This window comes from Schistocerca piceifrons, chromosome X, assembly GCF_021461385.2.
Source record: "Schistocerca piceifrons isolate TAMUIC-IGC-003096 chromosome X, iqSchPice1.1, whole genome shotgun sequence".
In the NCBI taxonomy this organism is placed as follows: domain Eukaryota; kingdom Metazoa; phylum Arthropoda; class Insecta; order Orthoptera; family Acrididae; genus Schistocerca; species Schistocerca piceifrons.
This window is the reverse complement of record NC_060149.1, coordinates 813859560-813871951: the sequence shown is the minus strand read 5'-3', so window position 1 is coordinate 813871951 and position 12392 is coordinate 813859560. Positions and strand designations below refer to the sequence as shown.

The window sequence follows — 12392 nt, the reverse complement described above, 5'->3', positions numbered from 1 at the left end:
ATTTCTTTGAAAGGGCACAGACGACTTCCTTCCCCATCCTTCCCAGTTTGAGGTTCTGCTTCACATCTAATCTCGTTTTCGACAAGACTTTGTACCGTAATCCTCATCCCTTTCTTTTAACCTCAGTATGACCTCAGAAAGCAAGTGTCGCAAGAAGGTTAATTTGTCATCATATTTGCCAGTTATCGAATACTCTGTCATCGACCATAGTAGTAAATCGCAGAAATGTCCTTCATCAACGCCTGTGTCTCTTCCTGAATGTGTGATTAACTTACTTCGAAACGACAGTACTTGAAACGATACAACTCAACTTTCTCGATAGCACAACACTCCAAACAGGGCACAGGTGGTTCGAACTGCTTTCACCCTTTTATTAAACACAAACAGAACACAGTGTCAAATGTCCGTTTTAGACTCCGTTTTCTAATGCATAAACGATTCTCCTCATAACGTAAAAAATGAAAAATATTGAAGTTGTCATGGCACGAGCTAACTACAAACTTGACCAAAATAAGACCATAGTGAAATACGCTTATAGCAACATGCTATACAAAATCGCCATAGAGAATGCTGCAATATAGTATTATATCATACGCAACGCCGCATAATACTATACTCGTTAATTCGTGTGCAGAAAAGTTCGCTGGAGATCATAGGCTCTATGCACGATGCGTCGCGACCACTTGGGCGGGCGCCGGTCTGTATCAAGCGGCCGTTGGCTGATGGCGCTGAAATTGGTCTTACCGTGACAGGCACCCATGAGCCCTTTCACAAAAATGTTTCCACAAGATTTTTTTTAATACTGGCTGGTTAGAAAATGAATGAAACTGTCTCTGACCTTCTGTCAGACTGATGCTCTAGGCAGACAGATGGAATATGATTTAAAAAGAAAGGAAAAGGATGGGTTTGATGTCACGGCTTTATATTCGCACTGCATTACGTTGACTACTAGACCACGAATAGGTTATTCACAACAGCAGCTTAAGTGGAAGTCAGCACTTCTTGTACCCTGTGCTGCATACCCCATTATGACAAAAACATGATGCTAACACATGTTAAAATCGGTGGTTGGTTGGACTGCGGCTAGCATGTAATGGGTAAGGAGTGGGTTCGATTCCCGCTCGGGGTTCCATTTCTTAACAACCACAAACATACTCTCTTCACCTCCAACAATGGCAAGTAAAGAATGCAGGAATGTGCCCTGGTTCCAAATCAGCATTAAACATGTCCTTTCGCTGCTGACAGGAACAAAGTAGGATTAGTTTTGGCTGACAGAGGCGGAAATCGCTGCTTGCAGAAACTCTGTCTCTAGTAAGCTTTCTTAGACAAGTAATGTTATTTTAGTTCACGAACCAGTTGTCATGTAAGATCATAGGATCTTCATTTCTTATTTTAAGTGACCTTGAGATTTTGAAAATATTGACACTAGACTGGGATTTGAGCTCCGATTCCAATTTTTCTCTTGATTTGAACTCTTCATGATAGTGTCCCGTCATTTCGTTGTTTCCTCACGATGCCAAACTCCTCCAGGTCGCTACGAACGGCGCGATCGTAGCTACTAGTGAAAGGGAATTTGATAGTTGACACCTCTTCATGTGGAATCAACAACGACAATATGCATAGGGTTGGAGTCACAGGCAGCACAGAAACAGTAAATATTTCACGTCTATTCGTAGCTATAAAAAATAGCCAAAGGTACCGGGTTCGAATTATTGCCGGGCAAAAATCATTTTTTCGTCGTTTCAGGTTCCACTATCACGCTATTGGTGAACGTATTTAATACCTGACATCTAATTTTGCTTAGTTAACAATTCATATAGTCACTGGTTTCTACTCTCCATCTATCACCACAAATTAATTTGATGGCATTTCACACTTGTGCGTTGCACTTTATTACATATCTTTTTTGGTTACTTCTCAGGGGCAATACAAGCTTCGTGGACTTACCGGTGCAGTGCTAAACGTATCGTCATTTCTTTCCAGAATACTTATACTGGTGAACGCTTAGATATTTTACATCTCTTTATGCCTAGTCGAGTCTCAGTCAGCACGCGAGCCTTGTTTGGTTAACAGTGGGTTCAAATTCGGATCCCCAACACTTCGTCACGTCCTTTAATGTGTGTGGTAATACTTCTGCGGTGTTACTTATTTTAATGAAGTTTAATTTACAAGCGTTAAGGACTGTCTTATCTCCAGTAACTTGTTTTCTAATATTTGTTGTATGATTGTATTGGTTTTACATCTTGACTGACCGCCGTGAAGAGCAGTGTTCTCTGTAGTCTCTTGTGGTACTCATTGCGTATAATCAAACGACTGTACTGCAGAGGGTTTCGAGGACCTGCGACACAGCTATGCTATGCTGGTTGCATACAGTCAGGTGCGGCCTACAAATTGGAATTCAGGGGTGGCCCGCTTCTTGTGCTATCGAATGTACATACATTGTCCGCACAGTCGAGCGCATATGACAGCACACATTCCACTGACTGATCTAGCGGAAACGGTAATATTTCATCTGCCACTTCTTTCTCATTCTGTGAAATTTCTTGGTCTCCTTACTGACGATATGTTAACTTCGGCAACTGTTGTAGATATTATGCAATATTTGCAACGTTTGTCGTTGCCATTGCTCTCCTTTGTAATAACACCACTAGCACTGTAGCACTGTTCTGAGTTACTCGTCGACTAAGCAGTTCAACTATGGTCCGTTGCCTTATGCTAGGCTCACCATTGGATTCTTCCAGTCTCGCGTCCCCCCCCCCCCCCCCATCCCTACCGTTGTCATTAGCAGCCAATACTTTGGTTGCATGGTAGGCAATATGTGGGGGCGTCGAATGCCATAAACATCATTGCATCATTGTCCTTTTGCAACCCCATACTCAAGAGATTCCACCAGCGCACGGGCTGTAACATCTCAGATTTCTTGACTGATCGTTCGGACGTTTTCCCGAGACAAATTTATCGCCGTTAGAGATTAACGTGGAGAACAGTTCCACTAGGACATTTCTCAATTGGAAAAGCGTTATCAAGGCGACTATTGCCTGTATTTACGAAAAGACTTTCCTGTAGAAAATTATCACAGCAAATCTGGAAGTAAATATTTTTAGGCCTTATTCTTTACTTTTCTTTACTCTTATGTTACTCATTTCTCTGATTCCTCTATGTAATGGCATATTAGTTTGCTCTTTGCATGGGGAAGCCTTGTCGCGGAAGCGTATCATTTTGTCATATACACACAATACATAGGCTACCGCAACATTTACAAAAACATTATTACATAAAACTAAGACCGGTACAGAATTATGTCATCCAGAAAAGGTACATACTGTTTGTGTAACTGAAAAACAAGATCATTTTACCATTGTAATCAGTACTCGTATATTTGATAGGGATTATTAACGGTAATTAAGTCTGGTAACTCGCTTAAAATTATCGTGTCTCTAAACGGCAAATATTGTATATAGCCTAATAAACAATCAAACGTAAGAAATCTTCTGTAGTCCGGCGAAAGGCGGCAAAGCCACCATTGATTCTTCCGCTCCTCTGGCCTTGGCCACAGTCAGTTTCCATTAGAGTAGCAACGGCCATTTGTAGGCTCCAGGGAAATTCTCAAATTCCTCAAAGGGGTAGGGTAGATTGGCGCTCACTCAGCGAACGACGGTCGTCGGGCAGCAGCACTGCTCCCCCTGTGCGCTCACCTGTTTCAGTACTCTGGGGAAGGCTTCCAAATCACAGAAGGCCGATCGACTACTGCTCTGGCGTCCCTAGCCGCGATAACTACAAAGCTCTGACTCTGGTCTTACGAGTGCCACAGATAAATTACACAGGAAAGCGTCACACGTCAAACACTCGCTTTGCATTCAAGGGAAAGGTTTCATATCGCAGCCCATTCGTCTGGTACAGATTACTTTCAATTTAGAATGAGATTTTCACTCTGCAGCGGAGTGTGCGCTAATATGAAACTTCCTGGCAGATCAAAACTGTATGCCGGACCGAGACTCGAACTCGGGACCCTTGCCTTTCGCGGGCAAGGGCTTTACTGACGAGGTTCTGGCGGAAGTGAAGCTGTGAGGAAGGGGCGTGTGTCGTGCTTGGGTAGCTCAGATGGTAGAGCAATTGCCCGCGAAAGGCAAAGGTACCGAGTTCGAGCCTCGGTCAGGCACACAGTTTTCGTCTGCCAGGAAGTCGCTCTCAATTTAGTCGAAAGGCGCGTAGAATCGAAGTTGTGGAGGTAGTTAACCATGTTTCTGTATCGTATGAATAGTTGTGACGTGTGCATTTGCAGCGTATTGTGTATGTGTGTGTGTGTGTGTGTGTGTGTGTGTGTGTGTGTGTGTGTGTCTGTTTGTTTTGTTTGTAGACCGGTGTGGACTGGAAGAATTGGGATTAGTGTAATTCAGTAGGGGCACTGTGTTTACCCCTTTCAGTTAGAACCAAACGAAGCCTCGACTTCAACGTCCCTTTCAGTCGGACGGATCACCGAGAATTATATACCTTCTTCACTTAATACTTCCGGGCTGATAGGCCATGGTCGAAGTATAAAACTCTACCCTGACGTTTCGTCTCCGACTGCGGGAGACATCCTCGGAGGTACAGTGGCGAAATGCGAAGAAAACTCGAGGAAGCGGTGATTATATAGGCAGTACAGAGGGCGCCACTGTCCGTCACGTGGCGTCGGCTATGAGATTATCTCTGGTAATGCCGACATTCTCGATTGAAAGTAATCGATCATCACGCTTTCGGTGCAACACTGACATCCAAATTTTATCCAGTTTAACACCGACGCCACGTGATCGACAGTGGCGCCCTCTGTACTGCCTATATAATCAGCGCTTCCTCGAGTTTTCTTCGCAGTTCGCCGCTGTACCCCCGAGGATGTGTCCCGCAGTCGGAGACGAAACGTCAGTAGAGAGTTTTATACTTCGACAACGGCCTATCAGCCCGGAAGTTTTAAATGAAGACGATACCGGTCGTGAAAGCTTACATTGTATGATCATTATATACCTTCGTTGAACGAGACATTGCGAACAGTTTTCGGATTTATTCGCGAGATCTGGTGATCAGAAACTTTACGAAACCACTTCTGGTACCCTTGCCAGACAAATACAGGTGAGAAAAATTTCTTGCACCGCTAATACTAGAATCGACTCCCTCTGTAACGAGAGACAGAGTGCTAGCATGTATTGGCGACTTCGGTTTTGGAAGCCGATTAGATTCTTCTAGATTTCCCTAACTCACTCAGAACAATTAGCAGACCCTAAATCACTTCAAATAAATACCCTAGATTGTTTCTTCAACAATCACTCACCTTTTACTTAAACTAAGCCAACGCTCACACTCGCTTTCGGAATGATTGGTATGGTACTGAAACCTAGAAAAAGAAAGATTTTACAGAATACTGCTTCTAAGCAGAGCGAAATCTTGATTCATTCAACTTCGTGTTCGTGGTTGCTGGCGGCTGCAGAAACAGAATGAAGCAAACATAATGTCAATAGAATATAACGCTGGACAACGCAGATTTTGCTCTCAGTCCGACAATCCTAACTCAAATTATCGTGGTTTCTATGAATCGCTGCTGGTTAACAAGGGAATTGTTTCCTTATCAAAGGCTCAGACGAATCATCGTACAGTTGGGGTCTGCTAAACTAGTGCTCACAAAAATATAAAAAAAGTAATTAAAAAGGGTTTGTAACAGGGCTCAGCATTCGCAGCTACAGTATGTCGACATCCGGGAGACATCGTTAACTTATTGGACGCCGGAATTTGGCACGTATTTGGATGAGAATAACTGTGAACGAATTTTCGGAAGGAAATAGTGGCTACAGTCACATTCGACTGTGCATTCATATGCACACTTTTGCGACTTCGGAAATAAAGTATATGACCTTGCGTGTTCAACTGCTGTCGCAACTGATGGGCTTCCAGAACTGAGAAAAAAAGAAAAAATACGTCGTTATTAGGCCAGATCCGTAAGATCTTTCGCTTAAATCCGGACGAATTTCAATTCGAATTTCCCACAATATCATAGTTCCGCCAGAGTTCAGGTTGGCGTTCTTGAAAGCCATAGGCATCTAGTAAACAGTCAGAACCTCAAAATGGCCGGGATGTTACTGCAAGTGCGGAGAACAACGGAAGAGCTGCGATTATCGAAAGTCTTCGCAGGGGGCATTCGCCCACCGAAATATTTCGAGTCTTCGGGTATTCGAGATCAACTGTTTACGATATTGTGGCCAAGTATAATGCTTCGGAGAAGCCTGAGGAAGGTTCCGCTAGCCCGGCGAGGAAACTTCATTCGATGAAACACGTGTAACGACCTGCGGCAATCATCGAAAAGGCTCAGGCGCTGATATCGGAGGATCCGGGGCAATTTCTAAGGAATTTGGCGTCAGTATTGAATATCAGCGAGCGAACAATGCGTCGGGTGGCAGTAGAGGACCTCTTACGAGCCAATTAGTCCAAAACTGGCTCTTAGATAACGTTGACATGTTCTGGTCGAAGGAGGTCTGGCCCCCGAATAGCCTGGATTTGAACCCCCTCGGCTACTGTTTGGAGCGTAGTTGAAAGAGTTACCAATAAGACGAGGCACCCTAATGTCGCATTTCTATCCATATCTATCGAAGTAGCATTCGCAAATATGGACAGCGCTGTTTTAAAGAGTGTGTGCGATCGCATCAGCACAAGCTTGGAGGTAGTCATTGCTGATGAAGAGAGTTACATCGAATAATGTTACTCTTGAAAAATACCACTACTTATATATAAGAGGATTTTCATTTTCATTTGTATTTTGTTTTAATAAATTTGCTTCAAGGAAAACGTTTCATTTGTCTGGATTTCAGCGCCGCTCCCTGTACTTATTAAACATAAGGTATACATTTGAAATCTGTACCCGTGGTAGACTCAAATGCACAACCTCCGCATTAGTAGACAGTGGCGATGCCCCAATAGTCGTTAAAAATTTGGTCTGATATACGAAAGAATCAGAACAGCGAATCTCTACTCCAGCCAAGCAAGTTCGTAGCAATGTGCTTAGCACTGTGTTGTGGTGTGTCCCTGGGGGAAACTGATGGACCAGTTCGTACAGTTAGGCCAAATGCAAGCTGAAACGCAAGGACTAACTTTTATAGTTCGTATAATTCTACTCCGAGGCGAAGGCGTGCAAAAGGATAGGGAACAAGGACGCACCAGGGAATATTGGACGGAAAGCGCTTCTTCCGCTGTCCTCTGAACAGCACTTAAAAGGCTGGTCGAGCAATAAAATCACCAACAATAGATTTATACAACATTGTTTACCTCTGATATTAGAAACAACGGAGATTTAAACTAGAGAAGAAAAGAAAGCGAGGATTGGTGGAAGGAACTGACTCCAACCGATGTTCATTATGTGATTTCTGACTGCGTCACATAGTAACACACAGGAATTCGATGACATCATTCACAAACCAGTTAGAGTCTTTAGAGGGAAAAAGGACATACTACACAGTGTCTTATTTACAGCTCTTGCTGTAGTGTTCTGCAGTCGGCAGGAAAGAACGAACGATCGAGTTTGAGCACACTTTATTATGACTAAAACGCTTTCTTGGCGTGCACTAATTTCTAAACGCAAGAACGACAAGAAGCACAACAATTCTTGCGGTGGCAAAAATCAGATAACAGTACAAGACCATGAAAAGAAAATAATAACCAAAATACTACTCTCCTCAATTTCAAAGATACAACTTTCTACTGTATGCTACGGCGAGTGTCTACAATGCTAGAGCCGGCGTAGGTATTCGGCGGAGCTGTCCTAGCTGTAGGCTCTCTGTCACATGGCTTTTCAGGAAGTAGTTCCATGCTTATGCGGAAAGTCTGTTGTTGTTTACTTCCACTGACGATGTTTCGATCAGAGCTCTTGAAGGGAGGTCGGCAGCCCACCTTCCTTGTCTGTTGTGCAGGCCGTCTAGCTGATAAGGAGCCGCTACGACACTTACATTCATGTCACCATCTGTGAAAAAGAATCGACATTTTATAATTAATGAGTCAGTCAAGAGTAGCAACATTTTTACTGCACGATGACACTGAAGCCCCTGAAATCCGCTTTATTAGCACTGTGCAGCACAGGTTCCAAGTATTCCACATTCTAGTATGCATGGGGAGGACCAGTTGGTTGTCGACTGGAAAAGAATTATGGGTTTCTTGGAGAAACGTATGTCGGAGTAGGATTTACACTGGTTACGACATACAGAACTTTTCAGAAGTTGCAGGTGCAACAGTCTGGGTGGTTGACTGATCTGGCCTTGTTACGTCAGCCAACACGGCCTTGACATGTTGGTACTGTGAACTGCTCAAAGTAAGATGAAATTACATTCGTTATGTTTCCCAAAGGCGTGCATCCCTATTGTTGGCTTAGTAATGATGGCGTCCTCTTGGGTAAAATATTCCGGAAGTAAAATAGTCTTCCATTTGAATTTCCGTGTGGGGACTGTTCAGAAGAATATCGTCATAAGGAAAAAAACTGGTTTCCTACCGGCCGGAGCGTAGAATATTAGATCTCTTTATCGGGTTGGTATGTTAGAGAATTTAAAAAGGACAATAGATAGGTTAAAATTATACTGGGGATAAGCGAAGTGCGATGGCAGGAAGAATAGGATTTCTGGTCAGGTGAATACAGGACCATCAACACGAAATCAAATTCGGTACTGCAGGAGGAGGTGTAATAGTGAATAACGAAATAGGGATCCGGGTAAGCTACTATGACCAGCACGCTGAACGCATTATCGTAGCCAAGACAGGCACAAAGCCAACAATCACGACAACGATTTAAGTTTAAATGCTTAGTAGCTCCGCAAATGAAGATATTGACACAACGTACGAAGAAGCTAAACTAAATTATTCAGATACTTAAGGGAGACCAAAATTTAGGTACGACGAGGGACTGAAATTCGATAGTAGGAAAAGGAAGACATGGAAAAATAATGGAACATGGACTGAAAAAAAGGAATGAAAGGGGAAACCACCTGGCAGAACTTTGTACAGGGTGTAATTTAGTATTAGATAACGCTTGAATTTGGAATCATGGAAGAAGTCTGTATAAGTGGAAGAGACGTAGAGACGCCGAAAGGTTCCAGATAGTTTATGAAATCGTACGACAGAGATTCCTAAACCAGATTTTTAACCACATAATATTTGTAGTGAAATGTGTGAACTCTGACCATAATTTATTGGTTATTAACTGAAGATTAACACAGAGGATATTGTAATTAAAGATGTGGAATCTGGATGAACTGAAACGACGTGAGGTTGGGCTGAGAGTTTCAAAGGCAGCATTAGGCAAAGATTGACTGAAACAGGCGAATGGAATACGATAGAAGACAAATAGGTAACTTTGACAGCTGAAATATTGTAGGCAAAAGAGAATCAATAAGGCAAAAAGACAAGATGGAAACCCTTGACAAACATACGACATATCTAATCTAATTGACAAAAGGAGAAAGTATAAAAACGTAGCAAATTAAGGAGGCAACAGAATTACGGACGTCTAAAAACTTAGACTGACGGTAATGCAAAATGGTAAAGAAGAAAAACGCAAGAACGTAGAAGCATATGTAACTAGAGCAAAACTAGGGGAAAATATAAAAATACAGGAAATTAAGTAGACAAAATGGAATACATTCGTCTCAGTAATGGTATTGACATAAATTACAAAATAGCTCAGAAGGAATGGCTGAAGGACATATGCAAGGTTGAAGAAGCATGAATTACTATGGGAAAGATACACTGGAAGGTTCCAGATAAAATAGAGTTGTAGCCTACCTCTGATGTTATTCTGTCTGTATGTTGAGCAAGCCGGCCGTAAAAGAAATGAAAGAGAAATGTGGAAGAGGAACTGATGTTCACGCATGAGAAGCAAAATTTTTGAGAGTTGCCGTTCACATTGTATTTCTGTCAGAGACAGCAAAGGACTTAGAAGATCAGTTGAACGGAATTTATGGTGTCTTGAAAAAAAGTTGTAATATGAATCAATAAAACTAAAACAGCAGTACTGGAATATATTAGAGTTAAATCAGGCGATGCGAAGGATTTAAACTATGAAATAAGACACTAAAAGCCGTCGATGAGTTTTGCTATCTAGGCAGCAACGTAACTGATGATGGCAGAAGTATATAATAACATGCAGACTGGCTATAGCAAGAAAGCGTTTCTGAAGAAGAGAAATTTCTTAATATCGCATATGGGTTTAAACGTTAGGAAGTCTTTTTCTGAAAGTATTTATAAGAAGTGTAGCCGTGTATGGAGCGGGCCGGTGTGTCCGTGCGGTTAAAGGCGCTTCAGTCTGGAACCGCGTGACCGCTACGGTCGCAGGTTCGAATCCTGCCTCGGGCATGGATGTGTGTGATGTCCTTAGGTTAGTTAGGTTTAAGTAGTTCTAAGTCTATGGGACTGGTGACCACAGATGTTAAGTCCCATAGTGCTCAGAGCCATTTGAACCATTTGAACCGTGTATGGAAGTAAAATATGGACAATAAATAGGCTACACTAGAAGAGAATACAATCTTTAGAAATGTAGTGCTACAGAATAACTCTGAAGATTAGTTGGGCACTTCGAATCACAAACGAGAAGGTAGCGAATCGAAATCGGGAAAAAAGAAAATTTTTGGAAATTTGTGGTAAGGTCTTACGGGGCCAAACTGCAGAGGTCATCGGTCCCTAAGCTTACACACTACTTAATCTAACTTAAACTAACTTACGCTAAGGACAGCACACACACCCATGCCCGAGGTAGAACTCGAACCTCCGACGGGGGGAGCCGCTCGAACCGTGACAAGACGCCCAAGACGCCCAAGACCGCGCGACGAAAAAAAGAAATTTATCGCCAAAACTAATTGAGAAAGTTATCGATTGATAGGTACATCCTGAGGCATCAGCGATTCGTCAGTTTGGTAATGGAGGGAAGTTTGACGGGAGACCGAGGCTTGAATACAGTAAGGAGGTTCAAATGCATGTCGTATGCTGTAGTTACCAGAGATAAAGCGACGTGCACAGGACAGATTAGTGTGGTACACTGCATCTAATATTATTCAGACTAAAGACCACAACAACGTATGACATTCAAAAAGAGTACGAAACAGACTGTGGCAAGTTTTAATGTGGTCCAAGGACTAAATGAAAAGAGAATAACGGAGTTGTTCGAGTAGATGAGCGGACATTAAGAACTGTGACTTGATTGTCTATGAATGCATTCGCATCAGTCAACTCCGCATTTTCTTGCAATCCGTAGCCTAAAAGGTTGATTATGGTAAGTACTTAGTATATAAAAATAAAATAGGGTTTCATTCCTCGTCACCACCGCGGTCTATGGAGAAAAACATTCGTAGGAACAGTCTTTTACAGGATACTTACGATCATCTACCGGACAGCACAGTCAAACATTTAGCTCCCTAGCTCGTTATAGAATCGATTAAGCCTCAGATTCGGTCCTTTGGCCGATATGTCCAACTCGCCATGGAGAGGAGCCGTCCGCATCAGTTCAGTCAGGCGCCAAACAGTTTAGTATTCACACTAATTAGTTGCTACTTCTTGCACTGTCAATGTCGCTCCTTGCCAAGATCAGTCAGCAAAATACAACACTGGCGTTCAATATCATAGTACGAGACATGCTATTATGTGCAGTATCGTGTGTGTGTGTGTGTGTGTGTGTGTGTGTGTGTGAACGCTCATTATTATATAAGCCCTTAAAGTGTAAGCTTCCACCGGATGTTCTTGAAAAAACATTCAACTGTGAATTTGTTGTAAAATTTCAAGCTTGTAGTGGGTAAATATTTAACCTTTCTTAATAAAAAAAGTACTAAACAAACTTATTGTACTAAACAGTGATAGCGAAAAATGTCGTTATCTTACACTTTTTAATTTTTTTTTTTTCAGCTGCCACAGATTGAAGCAAACGGCCATGAACTACAAGGGAGACGCTTTCGAGTTGAGAATGGAGAATCACTGGGTGAACGTGAAGAAGTGAGTAAATAATATTACTTTAATTGTATGCCTGAAATCGTTTGGAGAATATTGACATGTACATAAGACTGTACTCGCGCTGTTAGTAGTTCTTACATGAAGTAAAAGGTTATAATTGTGCTGCTGCTTTTAAATTTGCTTCTCTTTCAGTACACTCATGACTGTTCGACCACGTTGGTTATCACTTTGTACGTACATGTTTTTGCTATGTCATGTTCCGTTTGAGTACGCAGCTCGTGGTCGTGCGGTAGCGTTCTCGCTTCCCACTCCCGGGTTCCCGGGTTCGATTCCCGCCGGGGTCAGGGATTTTTTCTGCCTCGTGATGACTGGGTGTTGTGTGATGTCCTTAGGTTAGTTAGGTTTAAGTAGTTCTAAGTTCTAGGGGACTGATGACCATAGATGTTAAGTCC

General features: G+C 42.4%; 1 protein-coding gene across 1 annotated transcript in view; it reads left to right on the top strand.

Annotated features, from left to right (window-relative positions):
• The window catches only part of LOC124722723 (GTPase-activating Rap/Ran-GAP domain-like protein 3), a 346637-nt gene that overhangs the window by 47665 nt on the left and 286580 nt on the right, over nucleotides 1-12392 (top strand). Inside the window, exon 3 of the mRNA XM_047247864.1 lies at nucleotides 11896-11982. Within this exon, the coding sequence (XP_047103820.1) occupies nucleotides 11896-11982 (87 nt within the window). The remainder of the gene's footprint in view (nucleotides 1-11895; nucleotides 11983-12392) is intronic.